At 51.3% G+C, this 21,753-nt stretch overlaps 1 protein-coding gene across 5 annotated transcripts; it reads left to right on the top strand.

Moving 5' to 3' along the window:
* The first annotated feature begins 4,963 nt into the window (after window positions 1-4,963).
* LOC114105562 (uncharacterized) lies at window positions 4,964-20,880 on the top strand. Of its 5 annotated transcripts, XM_071607231.1 has the most exons (10): window positions 4,964-5,011; window positions 8,700-8,887; window positions 10,371-10,582; window positions 10,819-11,024; window positions 12,122-12,236; window positions 13,677-13,792; window positions 13,959-14,189; window positions 17,360-17,476; window positions 18,470-18,584; window positions 20,508-20,880. In XM_071607231.1, exons 2-10 carry the CDS (start codon window positions 8,793-8,795, stop codon window positions 20,711-20,713), a joined length of 1,413 nt encoding a protein of 470 aa, XP_071463332.1. In that variant the 5' UTR covers window positions 4,964-5,011; window positions 8,700-8,792; the 3' UTR covers window positions 20,714-20,880. The 5 variants fall into 5 exon arrangements, 4 of the variants coding, with proteins under 4 accessions (XP_071463332.1, XP_071463334.1, XP_071463333.1 ...); XM_071607230.1 differs by lacking the exon at window positions 4,964-5,011 and having other exon boundaries at window positions 8,344-8,887; XR_011706161.1 differs by lacking the exons at window positions 4,964-5,011; window positions 18,470-18,584; window positions 20,508-20,880 and adding an exon at window positions 17,093-17,193 and having other exon boundaries at window positions 8,328-8,887; window positions 17,360-17,445.
* The last annotated feature ends 873 nt before the right edge of the window (window positions 20,881-21,753 follow it).

The raw sequence follows: 21,753 nt of genomic DNA on the forward strand, positions 1-21,753 counted from the left end.
GAAGCTTTAACCCGGAAAAGAAAAGGAGGCAGGGAGCTTCAGCTCCAGGTGAAGGACCAGGAATTGAACCCGGGTGCCTTACCACTGAGCACACCCCAATCCTTTTTATTTCTTGTTTTGAGACAGGGTCTTGCTAGGTGGCTGAGGGTCTCACTAAATCACCAAGGTTGACCTCAAATGTGATCTTCCTGCCTCAGCCTCCTGAGAATCTCTGGGATCACAGGCATGCACCACCACGCCCAGCAGGAAAGGAACTTTTATCAGTGTAGCCACACGGGGAAGGCAGGGGGACCCACATCTTAGCCTGTCTTCAGGGGGTGACAATGACTTGGAGCTTTTATAGAAAGGGGAATGAGGGCAAGGGCTTGGGCTTTGCACAGCTGCCAAAGCAGGTGGTCCTGACCAGGTGAGGTCTGTCCATCATCTCAGGATTGGCCAGGTGGGGCCTTGTCAGGAGAGCTGTGTCACCTGCTTTGGCTCTCACAAGATGCGCATCAGATCAGACCTTGCTCCTGGGACATGAAACACACTGCATGGGGGCGGGGGGGTCTCAATTCTGAATTAAGAGCAACTTCCTTCTGCTGCAACCCCCACGCCCACCTCAGGAGCCAGGAAAGCTAAGATGGGTCCCGCCCTTCCTCAGGCCTGGGCAGCAGGCCATCTGCTAGGCATTTTCTGTGTTTTGTCCCGTTTTTGCTTCTTCTTCAGGCCAAGGAAATTCACGTATGTAGATCACTTGGGTTTTGTTTCTATAAACTGTAACCACTTCTGTGGGACAGGGGCTTCCTCCAAGCCTTCTAGCTGCTTCTCCCCAGTTTGATCAAACAGATAAAGTTCATTTTTTTCTTTTATTCTCTTCCTTCCTTTCTTTCTTTCTTTCTTTTTTTTGCCTGTTCCTTTTGCTGGTGGGCACTGATGCAGCCAGCAGGGTCCAGGCAGGGTCCCTGGGCTGGGCTCCCAGTAACAAATCCAAGGTGACTCAGGCAAAGGGGATGGATGGGCAATATATTGAGGCAGAGATGCTACCCTTCTAATTCTGCCTTTAGCCATCCATTGGACGTCTGTGGGTAGAGGTGATGGGCTGGAGTCCTCCTTACAAACTCCCCACGACTCAAGTCAACAAACACTGAAAGCCCTGTTGTCCCCAGGTCCAGGGCCCCAGACAGTTCCTTGGTGCCTCCCAAGGACCTCCAAGGGAGAAGTCACTTGGGGCCCGACTCCAGGAGGATCATCAAGGGGCGGTACAGGGGGGCTTCAGGTAAAAAGCCGCAGCCAGCTCGCCCTAGGACCCCAGCCAGCACCAGCCCCACCACCTTCCTGGACAGAAAGTTTTCCTTGAGCATCCTCACTGGGTGTCCCTGTACCAGGGCCCCAAGATTGCCCTGGAAAGGGGTCTGTCAGGTGGGAGCGACCGATTTCCCTGATGCATTCTGCTCAGCCCCAGTATCCCCTTCCCTGAGCTCAGCAGAGTCCCCTGCACCTGCAATGTGCCCTGGATGTTTCTGGCCTCCAGCCCTGGCTCTGAACCAGCCTTGTGGGACACTGGGTGCACAGTGGAGGCCTGCGTGGAGCACCCTCCTCCCAGTGCGCACCTCCTACTCATTCCTTGGCACGTCCCCAACCCTCTTTGCTTCCGGGATCCCTCAACTTTCTTTCCAAAGGCTTTGGAACCCCAGGCAGGGCTTCTCCCATTTATCCCCAAAGGATTGATGCATGAGGGAAGGGACCTGCATCTGGGGGCAGAGAGACCTCGCTTTGGCATCATGTTGCCTATGTGGTACTTACACCCCTGAAGATCCCGCCCAGCATTTGAAGCAGGATCAATTTAGCCACGTAGCAGGTAAGCACTGCTAAGCTCAAAACATTTCATGGTCAGGAAAGAGATTTCTTCTGCAATCAATTTCTACATCATAGTCTTCAGTAAAGGAAGAGACCACTTGGGGGCTTCTCTGTCCCCTGGTGGTTGTAGCACTGTCTCCCTTAAAACCCAAGAAGAAAAAACAGGTCATTAAACAGGCACATGGATTAGAGTACATGATCAATGAGCTAGCTGTCCTCCCTGGCTTGAATGGGAGCTTCTTGTCATTTCAAGCATTTCCATGAGTCTGTCCTCTGTTCTCTTGTATCCAAGTGGTTTCTAAAAGGAAAGGAGAACAAAAATTGAAAGTATGGTGATTGATTATTTATACCAATGTCATTTCAATCAAATTTGTATTATACAAAATTAACTTTCTGCCTTTCTGCGACTAAAATTTCATATGTTAAGGAAATAATGAAAATATTGGGGTTGGGGGATGAGGATTTGCAAATCAAATATTTTTGAGTACCAAGACCTGTTTTTTTTTAACTTAAATAATAAACTGCCAGAGGACCAGAGACAGTGGGGAGGTAGTGGCACATGAGGAAGGGAAGAGCTCTCAGGATGGGAAGAGGGGGCCGCTTCAGGACTCACTGGGCATGGCACGAGGCTGCTGGCCATGGTGTATGCCTGGGCCCACTGAGTGGGGCAGATCCATGCTCTGTGTCCCTCTACCCTCCTCTGTAGCCTGTGTTGGCAGCAGATCAGGGAATTGGGGCCAGAAGTGCTCCCAGTAACACCAGCCCCCAGTGTGTGCCTAGCCCTTTCCCCACCTGGCCTGACTTGGTGCTTGTTTTGACACAGGGCTGAGACCCTACAGTCATCAGGGCTTATCTGCGGTCCAGATCCACCCTGCATGGCCAACATGCTCAGACCTTCAGCTGGGTCCTAGGCTGCTGCAACCAAACCCTGTCACCTGGGTGGCCGACAACCGAGGAAGGGTCTTCCGTTGAGCTCCAGAGGCTCAACACAGTAGGTGTTGGGCTGTCCCAGTGCCACAACCCCTCACAGGTTCCTAGGGGACTGTCCCCCCAACTCTCCCAGCCCTTTCCCACTCTCCTCCTGCTGCCCACGATCTGTGGTTCCCGTATGGGCATCCCCTCCTGGCTCCAACCTCACATAGGCTGTATCCCCAAGTCTCCCTGGTCTCTGGGTCCAGACTTCCCTCTTCCTACAAGAATATCACATATTGGATTTGGTCCCAGTTGATGCTGTGATCCATCATGTGAGCTCTTATCTTCATCACTCTACAAAGACTCTTTTTCCACACAAGTGCACATGAATTTTGGGTGGCTAACAATTTTCAGGGAACACTTTTCTGATGAGTACACTTTCCTTCCTTCAGATCTCCCCCCAATGAGCCTTCCTCGTACCCTTGTCCTCGTTCCTTTATGGCAGGTTCCCTCCTTATGGCTGATAGGACCTAGTGACCCCTGGATTCACACATTCTCCTTAATCACCAACACACTGCAGAATTCTCCATGGGACTGTGGTGTTTTGCACTGGAACCCACCCCCTGACCTCTAAAAGTGGTCTAGAAAATTGGGTTGGCTCCCTCCCTCCTGAACCTCTTTGATGCCCTTTGAAGTATGTTATTCTTTTGGATTCCTCCCACAGTAGGCAAGTCCTTGGATCCCCTGCTAGAAAGTCTTCTGGCCTGAAGGTCAGATGTGTCCTGATGTTGAATTGAAGGATATCAGCTCCTAGAAGCCCTCATCCTGGCTGCAGTGTTTCCTCCCCTCAATGCAAAGCAAGAAAGTGCAGTTGGCCCTGCACCCATTCTTCTGCATCTATGGTCCCCACCAGCTGGAAAAACCAAACTATTAGGAAAGGAATTGTGTCTCTCTGGACAGATACTTGTCTCCTCATTGTTTCCTGGATCTTACAGTGTTACAGAGAATGACATTGCCCTTTCATTGTGTTAGGTGTCAGAAGTCATCTAGAGATAATGGAAGTGCTACAGGAAGAAGATATGCAGCGTTTAGATGCAAATACTCTGGCATTTTTGTAAGAGACTTGAGCCTGTGTGGACTGGTGTTTTGGGCGGACTTTGAACAAATCTCCCTTGGATTTCTTGTAACATTTCTGGTTTCTGGACTTGGGAGTGTTCAGGACTTGTGTGTGAGTCAGCCCCATGGGGATGTGGTAGGAGGGCAGTCGGAGCTGTTGTGCAGAACCTCAGTGATGGCTTGTAAGGCCACCTGCAACACTGCAAGCAGCAGACGAGAAGGGAGCCCTCTCCCCATGTGTTCAGCTTAACTCTTGTCTTATCCAAAATCGACTTGTGAAATGTTGCAGAAATGGAGTCCTGCCAAGAAGTTGGGATGTTCTGGGGAGCATGAGCTGTCATTCTATTCTGTCTCTGCATTATGATGTGTTAGCGGGTGGGAACTTGAAGATGTGCTTAGGCCATGGATTCTCCTTCCATAGGAAAGGGCTTCTCAAAGCAGCCCTTGTCCCTGTTTCACCTGCTTCCCCAGGAGGACACAACAAGAACGTTCATACATTTGGCCCCCGGTCTTGGTCTTCCAGCCTCCCAAATTTGAGAAACAAAATCTGTGCTATGAATTACCCAGTGTCTTGTATTCTGCCATCACAACGCAAACTATGCTAAGATGAGTCAATCAGCAGTCTCCCAAGTGTTTACATTGTGGTAATTGACACCAAACATCCGTTTTGTAATTAAACCATTTTGGAGTACACAGTTGAGTGGCATTAACCATGTTTATGTTGGTGTATAGGTGTCGCCACCCTGCATCTCCAGAACTCACGTGGACATACTCTTGCCATCAGTGCTGAATTCTAGTGCCCTTGAGGCCCAGGAAAAGAACATTGTACTTTATCTTTTAATGAACCTGATAATTGAGAATCTGAGATAAGTGAAATCCTACAAAATTTGCCTTTCTCTGGACACGATCATTTTCAAAGGATGCAGTTCGCCCCCACTCGTGGGCATACCAGGTCCTCTGCCAACTCTGTGGGTGTTTCAAATGCACTCTCAGTGACAGTGGTGACTGTGTGCACATGAGCTGTCTGTCCAGCTCAGATCCCAGGATCTAGGGTCTTGGGTTCCCCGCAGCCTATAGGTTGCCTCCTCCTCCAGGTCTCTGCAGGCCAGTGGCGCGAAGGCCCTGGGCCTGGTGGTTTCCTTAGGTGAGTGCAATACGTGTCCACAGTGTCCTGGGTCATGATGGACTATAAATAGAAGCAATGCCTGGATACTCCTGGGATCTGAGTAGGACCAGCCCGTGAGCTGAGAATTGGTGTGACCTCCTAATTAATGGGACCCCAGGATCCCAGAGGAAAGGGCAAGTCCAGAGCCAGCGGAATCTCAGTGTCTCTGAGAGAACTTTTGGGGTGGGGGCTGGGATACATTGATGTGATGACTCTGATGCAGAGTCACGTGCTTCGAATCCAGGTAGAGGTGCTCAGGAGCAGCCTGGGCTGGCACGTGGGTTCCCCACCTCCACACCCGTGGAACATCTCGGGGCTCTGAGAAGCACAGCAGCCTGACCACGTGAGGGCATCTGCTGTCTCTGCATACAGTGAGCTGGGTTTTCTTCACGTCTCTCAACAATTCCACATAACACCAGCTCTGAACCCAGAGTCCTGGGCACTTAGTTGAGGCTCAGTCAGCTCCCACCTCTGTACCTGACAGAGCCCTCCTGGCTCCCTCTGCACTCATTACATTGAAGATGAAAACCTGGAGGGTGGGACTTCCCGTCATCCAGAAGTTCCCAAACACATTCCACTGTGTCATTTGTTCCTGGCTGGAGTGGGCCACAAGCACCCTGGCATCCATGTGTGGGAACCATGGTAGTATAATCAAGAAACAGGAAGGAGAGGGGTTGGACTGATGTGTACAGATGGCAGGGCATAGTACAGAGTGGAATGGAGAGTTCTCACCCGGGGTGATTGTTGTGATGTGCACAAATGCTCTGCTGGTGCTGGGCTGCCCGCATGGTTTCCAGGGTCTTGAAAGGCTACAGATGCCCACAGAGTGTTCTCGGATGCACATAGTGGGAGGCCCATTGCCCACTACGTACCTGTGGAAGAAGTAGGAGACCCCCTTAGTGTGGAGGTGCCATCTAGAAGGCAGTCTCACTTCTCTGAAAAACTTGATTGGAAAAAAAGGGTATGGACCTGTGCCCAAAGGGCCATATATGCTCCTGGAAGTTGGTGGTGGAAATAGTTCTCCATTAATCACTCCCTCACTCACTAATGTCCTTGTGTCCTTGAGAAAGGCTCTCCCTTTCCTGGTTTTCCTGAATAGAAATCCTCTTGCATCTTGAGTGAATAGGGTTATGCATTGTGCAGAGGGTGTTGGTCCACTGAGCATCTTAGAGACTGTCCTCTATGGAGCCTAATGATCCTCATTGGGGAATGAGGCCAGGGTCCTAACTGTGGTCAGTGTGAGGAAACCGTGGGTTCAGCAGAGGGAAAGAAGGACAAGGGAAACTCAGAAGTCCCTTCATGGCCCCTGGAGTTAGAGGACTTACCCCTTTGCACCTGGGATCAGGAGACCTCATTTCCTTGAGGACACGCACACTCAGGAGTAGGTCTTGAGTGTGGGGTCCTTACTGGGGTCCAGGGCTGTTGTTAGCCACCAGGAATGACAGTGCTCTCCATGCTCAGTGGAGCCATTTTTGCCAGGGAGGAGAGCCCATGGTCACGCCTTGTCCAAAGCGTCCCACGCCAGGGGCTCCCATCCCTAGCACTCCTGTCCTGAAAGGAAGCCCCTCAGAGGCAAGGTGGGCCCAACCACCTCCCATGTGTTCACTCATCACCGTGTTCCAGCAGTCACCCCAGTTAACAGTCCTGATGGGATTGGATGTGGCTCAGAATGTCACCCTCATGAGCTCTACCCTGCTCCAGCTGCAGTTCTGCAGTGGGAGAAACAAAACCTCAAAACACATGCACATGAATGAAAAGAGCAAGAGCCAGAGCCCAAACAGGCCAGGTGTGGCAAGGACAGCTGGAGTGCCTAGGTTGGGACTCAGAATTATGTCAGTGGGGTGGCATTGCTGCTGGCACCAGCATGATAACAGAGAGCCAGCCCCGCTCATTTTGGGGAGCAGTGTGTTGGGGAAGGCAGCAGAAATTGAGAGGCAGGATTGAGTTTGGCCCTAGGAGGAGGTTGGGTAAAAGGCCAGTGTGGGTTGGAGGGCCTGGGCAGATAGAGAGAGGCCAGGGCACACCCCAAAGCCTGGAGACTGCACTTGATGTCCAGGGTTGTGAGACACCACCTCCCCTCTTACTCACAACTGAGAGCAAGAGGCATTGATAAGTTCAGTTTGTGTGCGGCTGCATCCAAGGTGGCTCGGCTAGGCACCTCTGTTTCCTTGACTCAGGAGGCTGGGAGTCCAGCCTCCACTGAGGCTCGGCTGGGAGGATCAGAGTCTGAGTTCATGCCTGTGTTCCTGGTAGGATCCATGTTGGCTGAGCCTCAGTGTTTTTGTAATGAGAGGATGGGTGACTGTCATGTCTTTATCACAGGACACACTTGCTAAATGGATTTGTTTGCTCTGAGGAGGAAAGAGAGAGAGGGAAGTGGTGCTGGAGACAGGGATGCAGACAGGGGTCATGGACTTGGCATAACTCAGTCTTGGAGATGATATCCCATCACCTATACCCACTTCAATTCCCATGAATCCAGAGGCTGAGCCCCCTTGAGGTGAGGGGTGAACTGGTTCTGGGCAGCAGGATGCTGTGGTACCTCGGAGTCTCTGTGAGACCCCAACACTCGATGCACTTGGGCCCTTTGGAATTCTTAGGAGAAGCCTTGGGAAGTTGTAGGGCAGAGGGGAGCAGCCTCTGCATCTCAGTCGCCTCCAACTTGCCATGGTGCAGAGTGGGAACTGCAGCCAGGATGGGACGGACATTGGCCACGTCCCTGTGTGGGACACAGGCCTGATTGAGTTGGGGTGCATTCTTTGTCTCTCCCCTTCTTGTGATTGTCCCATCTCTACATTTGTGCTTTAGCCACCTGTGAGTCCCATCTCTGGTTTCAGAGAGAATAGAGGGTGTTATGGGCCAATAGACACAATAACCCTAGAGATTAGATGCTACCCTACTTTCCAGAAAAGACTGGGCACACCATGAGTTGCACAATGATGGGACCAGGGTCCAAAAGCTGCTGAGTGGGAAGGACTGGTTGTGAATGCATTTTTGAAGGCTCCAAGCTGGAACTCTACTGGCACCAAGCAGGGCAGACGCTGGTGGGGGTATTTGGGTAGTTGTTGGTGAACACATGCGCACCTTATATGGGTAGGCATGGAGGAGAAATCAGCAGCCCATAGGGCTTTTGAAAGTGGTCTTATGTGAAAAGAGGCTCAGGTATGGGCACAGGAAATGACATCATCGCCTTGACAATGGATCAAACAGAACATGGAACCCTGGTATCCAGGCACCCACTTCACTGACCAAGCCATCCGAGCTCATTTGGTTGGAGACACGGGAGTGAGAAGGATGTTCTCCTGTGGTTGCAAACAATGCCGAGCCTCAGGCTCCCAGGAATCTCAGGGGGGCCCACTAGCCCTTTTGTGGATACACTGGGTGAGGCTTCATCTTAGACGCCAGAGCCTCTGGCAATTGTCGCAGAGGAGCTCAGGAGTAACAGTGAGTAGCACAGGGCAGGGGAGCCCAGCAGGCCCTCTAGTCTGATCCCTGATGAATGGCCCAGGACTCCTATTCTGACTGCGTGTGTGTGTGTGTGTGTGTGTGTGTGTTTGTACTGATGGGAACTGTCCCATTGTGCTTTGACTCTAGTGTATTGGCACAAGGCATTTTTCTGTTTGTCACCATTTCCATTTTGAACCCACCATTCTTGGTCCCAACCCAGGGTGAAAATGATCAGAACACGGAGGAGCCCTTCAGGGTACAGAGCCTTGTACCTTACAGGCAGGACCAGCTTAGGAATGAGCTCCTGCCTGACATGTGTGGGAGGAACCTACATTTCAGCAGCAACATGGGGTTAATCTCCTGGGATTTCATCCCCACCCAGCAGGTGCTGGATCTCTTGTTCCCAAGGTAAGCACCAGACCACGAAGCCCAAGTGTGTAGCCCCCTCATGCCTGGGTCTTGGGGCTGCCATGTACCTCTCAGGGACCCAAAGGTTTGTGATACCTAGTGAGATAGAGGACCACGCTCATAGTGGAATGTCAGCCCCGAGTGGGACGAGTCCTGGAGGTGCCTGCCACAGCCTTGCAAGGGGAGTGAACTCCCCCCTCTCAGGCAGAGAAACCATCCTGACTCCAGCTGATCCACAGACGTCCGTGGAGCAGTCCCCACACACTGGGCACCACAGCTCAAAGGTATGCACTGAGCTCATTCCCAGGTGGACTCAGTGAGGCCAGGTGGTCTTTCTGGTGTGATGTTGGCTTCGTGAAGAAAGTAGATCTGTGCCAGAGGCGTCTCAAAACTCGGGCCTTGGGCAAAGCACTTTTGGATTAATAAAGACATGTTAGTTTCCATAGTGGGCCAGAGCTTCCTAGCTGGGACATAGCTGCATGGGGGCTTTGGAGATGGCAGCTCCCACAACCAGAGAGATATGTGGGAATCAGCAATTTGGGCTCATTCACTGATGAACAAGGAGAAAGCACCCACTGTGTGAAGACACGTTTCCAGTCACGTTTCATAATTCAGTGAAAGATGGGGTGCAAATGACTGCCATTGTGTCCCTTTTCATGGGGGTCAGCCTGAAACCGCAGGTGCCATGAGTACATATCCTACATGTGACAGCATCCCTGACTCCATGAGGCATAACTGCACGTTGTCCTCTTCAGTGAACATGGTGGACCCTGGACCAACTTCAACATGGAATGGGCTTGGGGTCAAGAGGGTGGGCCCCTGTTTCCAGAATAGGGACTTGCAAGGTGATTTGACTTGGGAAGGCTGAGGAAAGACTGTTCTCCCCAATTCTGTTTCCTGCATGCAGTGTAAGCTCCGGGGCTTCAACAGTAGGAGGGGTAAGGCAGGGAGTTGTAGGTAGTCATGGTCCTCTGGGGAAGGCCCTGGGACAATGGATCCCCCCACACTACACCTCCCAGTCCTCCCCCAGGGCCACAGAGATGTGCTCTGCACTCATGGGAAAAGAGAGGTCCGTTGCTGCTCAGGGGGACTCAGTGAGAGCTCACAGAGAATGAGGTAGCATTGCAGCCCATGCCAGGGGGGAGGTGTCTCTGGAGCCCTGAGAAGAGTGGGCAGGAGGACAGACACTCCTGGAAGGTGCGATCCAGGTTGGAGAGCACGTAGCCAAGAGGAAGAAGAGTGTCAGGCCTGCCCAGAGGAGGGGAGAGCTGGTCATACCATGGATCTAATGCTCCTTCATTGAAGGTTCTTTGCCTCGCGACCTGTCCTGTCCCTGCCTGTACAGCCACTGTGACTTGTCTGAGGTGGACTGGTGTGTGCAGAGCCAGGGAAGGTTCAGGAGTGTAGCGTCAGAGGTTTGCTCTGGAGGCCGTGGCGAAGGCAAGGCCAGGGTTTTGCTGACTCCACTCCTGCCTCCCCACAGTGCCTCACCTTCCTTCCCGGGGACCTGGGTGGACTTCTACACCGAGGCTTCCCATCAGCCTCCGGGCTCTCTGAGTCTGCAGCTGCTGCTGCTGCTATCCATGTGGCTCCTTCTGGGTGGCTTGAACCTGGAGCACCAAGCCCACCACCTGCCGGCCCAGACTGACGATGGCAAATCAAGCCAGGCAGAGCCTGAGAGCCAGGCGGACTGGGGTGAGCACCTAAGGGTTTATGAGGAAAGGTCCGACTGTTGTCCCACTGCGGGGAGTCTGTATGCCTGGTGTTGGGATGGAAATTAGGATAAGCCTTTGTCCACTCAGGAAGTGACCCCAGTCTGCAAAGAGGTCCTGTGTGGGCTAAGGGCCTGAGTTCTTCCTGGCAGCAGGGGTATTGTCTGTCTGTGCGAAGGTCAGGGCAAGGCAGTCATGTTGGCATCTTTTCTCCTCTAGCTACAAGCTCAGTTCCTGTCACGGCTCCTAAGCCAACCCCAGAGCCAGAGCCTTCTCCCTGGGAAGGGGCAGAGCCAGAGTCCAGGACATCAGGGGTCTCCACTAGGAACTCCTCACAGCCCCAGTACAACAAGCGGGTGGGTGGCAGCTGCCTCATTCACGTCTACCTGGAAAACGAAAGGACAACAAAGTATAAGAGCATCCTGGTGAGTCTTCGAGCAGGGGAGTCTCCTGGGAGCCCACACTGGGGAAGACCGAGTCCACAGCAAACACCTTGGACTAGGCCTGTCTTCTTGAATTGGAGCTTCTGAAAGGTCAGGAAGGAGAGCAGAAAATGAGGAAGAGAGAGTTCGGTGTTAAGAGCTTGACCTGAGAGGCGGGGAGCAGCAGCATGCCAGGTCTGGGTGGGAGTGGGCCTGCGTGTTTTGGGGTGTGCAGGCCAGAAGTGCAGGAGCGAGTGCTGGGTTCAGAGGTCAGAGAACTATCGAGGGTACAGGCCGTCCTCTACTGACCTTGGTATTGAGGAGGAGTATATTGAACAGTGGAGGTTGAAGCAGAGGAGTTGGCAGTCATTTTCTTGTGTGTGGGAGGGGATATGTTGCTGGTTGAAGGGAAGGGAGCCATTGTGGGATGATTAGGGTGGGTAGGTGTGGGTCACAGACAACTGGGGGCCTTGGAGGGGTCCATTAGTGTCCTAGTTTGCATGTATGTGAATAGAGAGTTAGCGGCTCTCTCTGCAGAATTTTCCTGGGTGTGGAGTATCCATCATGAGACTCTGGTGTCCAGCTGCAGGGGAGCCATGTTGAACCACCTCACCTGCTGGGTCCATACCTCCTGACACCCCAGCAAGCACTGACACTCTTGAGGCCAGCAGCTTCCATGCCTATCATTAAAGAGTCCCGAGTGTGTGTTGTGCCCTGGCTGTCAGGACCAAAGCACCTAGGGATTGTTCCTGATCTGCACACAAATGCTGCCGCATCCCAGACCAGAGCAGGGATATGGAAGCTCACTGGACCATACCTCCCATCTTGATGGGACTAGAGTGTGTCTGTGCAAAGCCTGTTTGGTCGTTGTTCCCTTCTCCCTGTAGGGCATAGCAGGTTCAAGCAAACTCTTGTACCAAGATTGGGCTAGAAGCACATAGGAAGACCCCACATGATCACATGAAGGCCTCAGGTAGCAGGGTAACAAGATGGTGCCCTTGTGTTGAGAGCCCAGTTGTCTCTGATTGTCCTTGAGCACTGTCCTCTGGGTAGCTACTCCCCAATTCCCTCTCTGATGATCTTTCTCCAACCCTGCTCAGGTGACCTGCCAGGACAGTGTTCCAGTCATTATCCGCAGGGCCCTAGATGCACACTTGCTCCAGCAGGAGGATCCAGAAAACTTTGAGCTTCTGCAAATTGTCTCGAACCATCAGAGTAAGTGGAACAATCAGAGGGTAGGGAGCAGTGAGTCACAGTGGGCTCAGGATAACTGGGAGCCAAAACACAGTGTGCGTTGGCCCAATGCCCAGGAAGAGTATGGTGGGACTTGTGCGCGAAACAAAGTGTAATGATGGGGCATAAATCTGCAGGTTCTTCATGTTCCCCAGGGGCTGTGGACCTGCCTACCATGTGTTCTTTCCTTGGTCTGAGGAGGCATTGCAAAGCTATTATCCATGAGGGGCCAAGAAGAGAGGCTCCTTTGTCTTGTGTCAAAGAAGACAGACAACCACAGGGTGCCTACTTTGGCAGCCTTTCCTGACTGAGATGAGTACATGAGAAAAGGAGTTCAATGAAGAATCATTTCTGGCTTCCAATCTTTCTATTCATTGCAAACTGAGTCCACTTAGGACCAGAGGCCATTTCTAGAGAGAAGTGTGTGGTAGAATAGAACCCTTCACAGCTTGTAAACTCTTCTTGGAAAGAGAGAGAGAGAGAGAGAGAGAGAGAGAGAGAGAGAGAGAGAGAGAGAGAGAGAGAAAGGAGAAGAAGAAGAAGAAGAAGAAGAAGAAGAAGAAGAAGAAGAAGGAGGAGGAGGAGGAGGAGGAGGAGGAGGAGGAGGAGGAGGAGGACTAAGAGGAGGAAGAGGAGGAGGAGAAGGAGAAGAAGAAGAAGATGGCAGAGGAGGAGGAGGAGGAAGAGGAGGAGGAGAAGGAGGAATAGAAAAATGAAATGAAAATGAGTTGAAGGAGGAGACAATGAACAAGAAGTTCAAGATGACTATAAGAAGAAGCATGAGGAGAAAATGAAGAAGGACAAGAACAAGAAGGAGAAACACAAGCCAAACAACTAATATAACAATAAATCGATTAAAACTGTGAATAAGAATTATACTGATGAGGAAATGCAGAAGTGGGGAACTCAAGAGAAACATATTTCTCTGTATGGCACAGCCCTGCTGTGGACATCCTCCACCCACGCCTAACACACCTCCAATCCATACCCCTCAAATTAGCATAGCCCTGTATGAGTGGATGAATCCACTGGCAAGGTGGAGGCACCCACCCTCAAGTGCTTTTCCCCAAACCCACCTGTGATCATTGCTGCAGTGGGGAGAAAACCTTCAACACATGAGTCTTTGGGGGCCAATCCAGATGCAAAGTCTAGCTGTTTCTCTTTGGCAGGTTAATGTGAACTGAGAGGTTCTGGGGTGCAAGGGGCTATTTCCTTGAAAGGTGTTCCTGTAGTGGACCTCCTGTGCACAGAGGGTCCTCAGGGAGGAATCAGTGGGGAGTCTTTGGTGGAACAGTAGCTGGATTTGCGGGCTCTCAGGTTTGTGTGTGAGACCTGAGCTGGCAGAGGCTCTCACTTGTGGGGGATGTTGGGTAGTGTCTTCCTTGAGTGTCACCTACCATGCCTCTGCCCCTGCCTCTCCAGAGCTGAGGATCCCTGCTGATGGGAACGTATATTACGCCCTGGATGGCAGAGTGGATTATAACTTTCTTCTTCGGGAAACAGCTGCCAGCAAGTGGATCAAGGTCAAGCCAAAGGAGGTAAACAGCCACCTTCTTCAGTCTTTACTCCTGGTGCCACTCCACATCCTCCAAGGTGACAAGAACCTCAGGTTCTGGATGGATGTTGTAGAACGCCCATAGAGCCAACTGCCAGGCTGGGTGGGGTGCAGGTGCTGGGCTTTGCTGATGTTGTCATCCCCCACAGTTCTTGGAGCCTTCTATGGCAGTGGCATCCAGGATCCCAGCAGCTGTGAGCAGCAGCTCTGCAGTGGCTGCAGGACCATTGCCCCAGGCCACCCAAAGCAATGAGCGCTGCATGAGAAAAGTCACCAGTAGCAGCTCCTCACTGCTTCACTCCAGCGAGCAGGTGGAAGACAGCCGCTTGGTTCACGTCCTCCAAGAGGGACAGAGCCCGAGGGAGACAAAGCGCATCCTGGTAAGCCCGACAGCAGAGCTGCCTCCTGGGTGTCCACACAGTGGAAGGCAGGAGACACAGCCAACCCCGGGGCAGTCAGGACCAAAATTTTCAGTGTATCTCCCTCTTGCACCCACAAAGGCAGCCTGCATCCCAGAGCACACTTGGCACGCAGGTCCCTGGCCCATTGCTCTCATCTCAGTGAGATGAGAGTGTGTCTGTGCATAGGCAGTTTGGTCCTTTGACCTGAGTGGAATGTGACTCCCCAGGGGGAGGGGAGATGGCAGGTACAGGCGGACATTTGTACCAAGATTGTTCTAGTAGCATGTTGCAAGAACCCAGGGGGTATATGGAGGCCACACTCAGGTAGCAGGATAACAAGATTGTGCCCTTGTATATATAGCTGAGATTTCTCCTGAATGTTTGACCAGAATCTTATGGGTAGCTCCTCTAAAACCCATTCTCTGATGACATTCGTCCCACCCTGATCCAGGTGACCTGTCAGGAGAGGGTGACGAGCCTCATCCGCAGGGCCTTGGACCAAAATTTGTTGCAGCATGAGGATGTGGACAACTTTGAGCTGCTGAGAATGATGTCTCTGCATGAGAATAAGTAGGACAATCAGACAGTGGGGAGAAATGATCCACAGTGGGCTCAGGATAACTCACAGCCAAGAGAAAGTGGGCCTTGGCCCCAAAATAGCCAGAGTGTGGTGGGCCTGGTGCAGGAAACCAACTGCAATGATGGGCGTGTCCAATGTGGAGGTGCTCAATGAGGCCCCAGGGGGCTGCTGGACCTCCCTAAATGTGTTCTCCCCTGGACCTGGTCTGGCAATGCAAAGCTAATATCGATGAGGGGCAAGGAAGAGAGAGGCTCAATTGATCATCAGTTTGGTTTATGGCTCACTGATAAGGATACCTTCAAATGAAGAGGAGGAGAACATGGGTCCTGATTGGATCGCATTGGATGGACGGAAGCAGCACAGGTCCCAATCCATAGCCAGGATATGAGAAGTCCTGCCTACTCACAAGAATGTCAGGATTGCAGCAACTGGGAACAGAACTCAGTGAAGAGGAAGTCAAGGCCAGGGGACACCTGTTTGGGTTCTTTTTGGAACAATTCCAAGTCCTCTGTGCCTGGGTTACCATCTCCTGAAGATATCAGAATGGCCAGGTTATTATTCCTTCCAGCAACTAAGAAGGGCATCTGAAAAACATAGGCCACAATGCTGAGCTGTCCACAATGCAGTGCTCTTTCCTTTCTTGTGAGCCAGACACCCCTAGCCTCCACCATCCCAGCCTGTCCACAATAGAACCCACCATCTGTCAGGCATGTAAGTGAGTTTTCCCATTTTCAAACACCACCTCATTTGGGTTGGCTCTGTCTTACACATGAGGAAGACTGAGGTGCAAGGAGCTAGCAAGGGGGCAGTGTCTGTGAATCTCAGGGACTTGGGAGGCTGCGCAGGAGGATGGGGATTTCCTAACAGCCTCAGAAACTTAGGGAGACCCTGTACCCAAGTCAAAAGGCCTGGGAATGGTCTCAGTGCTTAAGTGCCTCTGGTTTTATCCCTGGTACAAAAATAAGCCAGTCAATAAGGAATTACCAAACTGAGATTCTACGAAGGTGATTTCAGAAACACACTTTCAACCCAAGCATCAGTTGAGAGCAGCTCCAGACCAGGGGAGGTTTGTGTGTAACAGACATCAAAAGTGAGGACTACCGGGGGCCTGGAACCCACTAGGTGTGATGGCATCTATGCCTTATGGCAGGAGGGTGGCAGTGATGCTGGCCCTCTCCTAGATCTTGAAAACCTTGTTTTCATTGGGGAAGCTTTTTGGAGGGGGAATCTATTTTAGCAATCCTGGTCCAGATGAGGTGTTGACTACCACAGGTAGAAGCCTATCCAGAATGCGGTGTCTGTTATTCAGTCTTTCCTGACTGTGACAATGACAAAGAAAGGAAGTCACTTTTCTTTGGTCTTGGTTTCACTCCCGACCATTGATTGAGAACTGATTTCATCTTGGGGTTCTGAACCGAGGCTGCATCTGGGCAGAAGAATGTGATAGATTTGAACTCCTCAGAGGACGCCCAACCATTGCCAGAGAAAGAAGGAGGAGGAGGAGGAGGAGGAGGAGGAGGAGGAGGAGGAGGAGGAGGAGGAGGAGGAGGAGAAAGAGGACATTCCTGAATGGGGAGAAGATCACACATTGAAGAGCAGGAGGAAGAAGAAGAAAAGGAAGGAGGTGAAACAGAAGGAAGGGTGGAGGGAGATACACAAGAAAAAGAACAAGAAGGAATCATGTAAGAACAAGAAAAAGACCCAGAAAGAACTACAAGAAGATGCAGGACAGAAAGAAGAGCCAGAAGTAGAACAAGAACCAGAATACAAGCACCGAGCAGACAGCTCATGATGAGAAACAATGGGAAGGAGAGCGAACCTAGAAAACTATAGAGTTCTCCAGGGATCACCCTGCTGAAGTCCTCCCATGTCCATGCCCAACACACCTCTGATGGATACCACCTCCCCTCCGATATTCATCCATAAGTGGATTCATCCAAGGATTCCCTGAATGCCCATGTCTGAGCATGGCTGCACTGTGGAGAAAGGCTTAAGCACAGGAGCCTTTGCCAATCCCGATGCAAAGCCTAGCAGTGTCTCTTTGGCAGATCTGACCTGCACTGAAAAGTTCCGGGGCCCAAGGTGCTGTTTCCATTGTCAGGTGCTCTTTTGGTTTAGAATCCTGTACATCATCTTCTCCAGGGAAGAATCATTGAGGGAGTCTTTGGTGGCACTGTAGCTGGATTGGAGGGCTCTCAATTCTGGTGCAGGCCCACCCTGGTGGAGACTCTCAGGGGTTGGTGGTGTTTTGTGGTATAATCCTTGAGTGCCACCTAACAATTCTCTCCACTTCTCTCTGCAGAAATCAAGGTCCCTGACCACTCACTCATGTATTTGTCCATGAATCCATGAATAAAATATCATTTCATGGTGAGGAAACGCCCCCAGGTCAAGGGAAAGGAGGTAAACTCGTTCCTTATTCAAGCTGTACTTGTGCTGCCATTCCACTTCCACCTGGGGAAATAAGAAGCTTCATCACCTAGACATATGTGCAAGAAGCCCATAGAGCCAACTGACGGGCTGGGTGGCTTTCTGTTTCTGGGCTTAGCTGATGTTCCATCCCCCACAGTTCTCAGAATCAACCTGCAAGTCCTCCAGGCCGCTTTCCCACAAGCTGGTGGGAGACACCTGCTTAATTCGTGTCCACTTAGAAACACAAAGTCCAAAGATGGCCAAGACGGTCCTGGTAAGCCTGGGAGCAGGGGTGTCCCCTGGTGCTTACACCTGGGTGGGGAACAGACACTGGCCCAAGACCATGGACTACTCATGCCCTCTTGAATTTGGAGCTTCTGGATGATCAGGAGGATAGATGGGAATCAAGAAGGGAGAGGTCAGTGTGAAGGGCCGGAGCTGAGATGAGGGAGAGCAGCAGCTTGTCCACCGCCATGTCTGAGGGAGTCTGTGTGTCTGGTGGAAGCATGCAGTCTGGAAGGGCAGGGGCAGGTATGGGTGACAGATGAGAATAGGACAGGACCTAGGTTGCAGGTTCCCCTGTATGGGATGCTGGCGTCCATGGAGGAGGACAGCAGTATGAGGTTCTGCATGTTCCTTGAACAAGGAGCTGAGAGGGTCTGTCTGCAGAGTCGATATGGATGTGGAGCAAGCACACTAAATGTCCAGGTAACCTGCAGGACAGGAGCCATTTCCAATGACCACCCTTGCCGGATGAGGTGTCCTCCTACACCCCAGCCAGCACTGAGCCTCTGGAGGCCAGGAGCTCTCGTGGCTATCTTTCAGCACTCCTGTGTGTGGTCATGTTCCTGGGTCTATTTTGGGCCCTGGCAATCCAGACCAAAGCCTCTAGGTTTTGTGCCGGGGCTACCCCAAATGCCGCCTGCATCCTCAGGCAGACCTGGGATCTTGGAGGCCACTGTCCCATTCCTCCCAACTTGTGGGATGAGATTCCATGTGTATACAGGTAGTGGGGTCCTTTCACCTCGAGTGGAGTGTGGCTCCACAAAGAGCAATGGCAGGTCCAGGCAGTCCTATGTACAAGGATTGGCCAGTAGCTTATGGGAAGAGCCCACGCGATGAGCAGGAGGCCAGCCTCAGGTAGTAGGGTCATGGATGTTGCCTTTGTATTTAGAGTTGAGGTGCCTCCATAATGCCTCTGCCCACTGTTCTTGAGTAGTCACTTCAAGGCCCATTTCCTGAAGGCCTGTCTCCCTTGCTGCTCCAGGTGACCTGCCAGGATAGGGCTCCTGTCGTCATCCGCAGGGCCCTCGAGCTACACTTGCTTACTCAGGAGAAGCCGGAGGAATATGAGCTGGGCCAAATCATCTCTCGCCGTCAGAGTAAGTGGGACAATCAGATGGCAGGGAGCAAGGGTCAGGATGTGGACTCAGGTCAACTCTTTGCACCAAAGAGTAGTCTCTGACCCCCAAGAACACTCCAACACGGTGTGTCGGGGCTCGTGCACAAAGCCAACTGCACTTCTGCTGGTGTAAGGTCTCGAGGTTCTATGGTATACCCCAGTGGCTATTGCGGCCCCCCACCAGGTGCCCTCCCCTGGACATGAACAGGCATCCAAAGCTGACATCATTGAGGAGTGAGGAGGAAAGCCTCTTCCCAGGAGCCGTATGGCTCCGTGGTCTGGGATAGGAGTGGTTTCAGGGGGACATGGGAATGCATGGGCTAAAGATGGAACTGGCACTTTTGTGGACTGAAGCAGTACTATTGAAAGCCTTCTTTGTGACCAGAAAACCACTGCCTGGGCAGAGTAGTGCCAGGATTCTAGCAAGCAGTAACTGGATGAAATTGGAAAGAAAATACAGGCTGGGAGACAGCCTGAATCATCTGTTTTTGGATAAATTCCATGGTCTTCTGCACCTGACTCCACTTGCCAAGGAGTGATCACCATACCAGGTTAAGAACCCTAACTAAAGTCACATGAGGGCTTCCTGAGCACGTCGGCCACAAAGCTCATCTGATAATAATGCCAGAGCTTTTTGGTTGGTTGGTTGGTTGGTTTTTGTGAGCCAAACACCACAGCAGCCATGATCCCAGCCTATGTACGCTGAAGACCACCATCCCTATGAGTTCTAGGATCAATTTTCTCCTATCTTAACGTACTGTTAGGTCAGTAGAGCCTTTGGAAGAGGAAGTCTGTCTGAGGCCTTGGTAGCCTAAGAAATTCATAGCAGAGATCCCCGCATCCAACCCAGAAGGGATGGAGAACAGGCTGTAGGTTAGAGGAGGGTGGCACGAAACAGGTGTCAGAGGAAGGAGAAGCTGGCTGTTGTATTCCCCCACTCGGGGTCATGGCACCACTGGACCATACACCATGTTGGAGGGAAGCATTCCCTTTGCTGGTCTTTGGAACCATTGTTCTTAGTAGGGCAGCATTTGGGATGTGGCCTCCATTCTCGGAGGCTGGTCCACATGGAGGCGGGCTCCACCAACACAGAAGCATGGCTCTAATGTGGTATCTGTGCTGGTCAGCCTGTCCTCACTGTGGCCATACTTGAGGAAAATAACTCAGAGGAGGAATCCAAGGCCGTTTCTCCGGGTTTCATAGCTTTCTCTTCGGTTGTGCCCTGAGGGTCTCCATAACGCTCTAGTGTGTGGCAGTGGAGAGCTCCTCAGCCCTTGCCAAACAGGCATAGAATGGGAGAGAGAATGAGGCTGGGAGAGAGGGAGAAGAGGGAAAGACAGAGAGGAGAAGGAGGACCTCTACTTGGAGGATGAGGATTCAGTGGAGCCAACAGGGCCAAGGTACTATTGCCCAGGGCGCAACCCTGTTGAGGTCTTCCTCCAACCTTACCCAACCTTTCTTCCAGTCCCTCCTACCTCCCAGTAGTATGTTCATCTTGAATGAGAATTTCATGATGACATCAGAGCACTCACCATCGAATGCTTCCCTCCAAAGCCACCTATGAAGATGGCCCATGTGGGGTCTGAATCTTTGGCACAGGAGCCTTTTGTGGGAGATTTCAGATGCAAACCCTAGTGGTGTGCTTTGGCAGATGCAAGAGGACCTGGGATGTTCTGGAGTCCAAAGCCTTTGGTAGGAACAGACATTAGGTCTGTTGAAGTGCTCTGCCTAGTTTTTCCTCAGGGAGGACTGTGGAGGCTGTCTTTGTTGGTATTGGTGCTGAATTGGAGAGCTCTCAAGTGTGTGGCTCAGGCCATTTCTGGCACAGGCTCTCAGAGGTTGGGGTGTCCTAGGGAGCACCTCCTGAGTGCCACCTTCTTTTTGTACACCCCTCTCTCCCCAGAGCTGAGGATTCCAGCGCAGGCCAATGTATTTTATGCAAAGAACCCTCACACAAAACCCAACTTTGTGCTGAGGAAAAGGAGCCTCTCCCAAAAGAATGATGAATGGATCCAGCCTCAACCTCCCTCTCGTCCTGCAAAGAAGGCTCCAGCCCTCCTGAGGATGCTTGCAAAACCATTCTACTGCTGTGTGCCTGGGCGGGGCTGAGGCAGCCCAGGAATATTTACATTGATTACTATTTGCTTCAAAGTTTGAACCTATAGTTTGCCATTGTCCTTGACCTTGTTTAGTAAGACAGTTGTTACTCTATCCTGTATTTGCTGTTTCCATTAATATATTATTATTTTAAAATATATATATTTTTTGTTACCTGATCTACTCTGATGATTTGAGTATATTAATGTAGCAGTGATTCCTAAAGGACACATCCAAACCAACAGGAAGGAATGTTTCATTCTATCAGCAAGAACTTTAGTTTTTAGGAGTATGGCAGATGGCATTATCTGAGTCAGTTTTCCAATGGGGGCAATGAAGTATTGGCTATCATGATACAAAAACAAACAAAGACACACAAACACACACTAGAGCACACACACACACACACACACACACACACACTAGAACATACACACACACACTAGAGCACACACACACACACACACACACACTAGAGCACACACACTCACTGAGAGATAGATAGACAGATGGAGTTGGTCTCTCCTGAAATACTTTGGAGACGTGGTTCTGATTTCTCCCATTTTAGAGTATTTTCAATTGCATAAGGTGTCCTGCAAATGAATCCCATGTCTGAAGAAGACATGCATGTGTACTTCACATGCCACTTTTCACATAACCAGAAGGTCATGTCATGTAATATTTTTCTTGCAGCTGTGTTTTGACTGTGAACCATCCCATGAGGTCAGCTGTAGAATTTTCCACTGGTAGCATCACAATGGGGATCCACTCTTTGGATTTGGGGATATTTCTGATTTTCTTGATTCAGATCGCAATGATTGATATATGGTTTTTGATCAAAATTGTGCATTTGATGATAATGAATGCCATGCATCTAGGAATCTGTAGACTCTAGACAATGAATGCATGTCTACTGTTGCCTGGACTGGTCTGCAAAGTCCTGTAGCATTTGAGCATGTGTGAGGGCTTTATAGGGCTTGCAAAATGGTCAGATGGTCCTACATGAAGCTGAGCTCCTAGTGGTCTCCTCCACAGCATAAGGGCCAAGGAGA

This window comes from Marmota flaviventris, unplaced genomic scaffold, assembly GCF_047511675.1.
Source record: "Marmota flaviventris isolate mMarFla1 unplaced genomic scaffold, mMarFla1.hap1 Scaffold_280, whole genome shotgun sequence".
NCBI lineage: Eukaryota > Metazoa > Chordata > Mammalia > Rodentia > Sciuridae > Marmota > Marmota flaviventris.

What these genes read in the sequence shown, in the direction of transcription:
- LOC114105562 (XM_071607230.1), top strand. Translation starts at nt 8,532, where the DNA reads ATGGCCCAGGACTCCTATTCTGACTGCGTGTGTGTGTGTGTGTGTGTG. An exon ending in GGGAGACAAAGCGCATCCTG is followed by an intron (nt 14,190 to 17,359) that starts GTAAGCCCGACA and finishes CATCCCCCACAG; the next exon opens with TTCTCAGAATCAACCTGCAA. An exon ending in AGATGGCCAAGACGGTCCTG is followed by an intron (nt 17,477 to 18,469) that starts GTAAGCCTGGGA and finishes TTGCTGCTCCAG; the next exon opens with GTGACCTGCCAGGATAGGGC.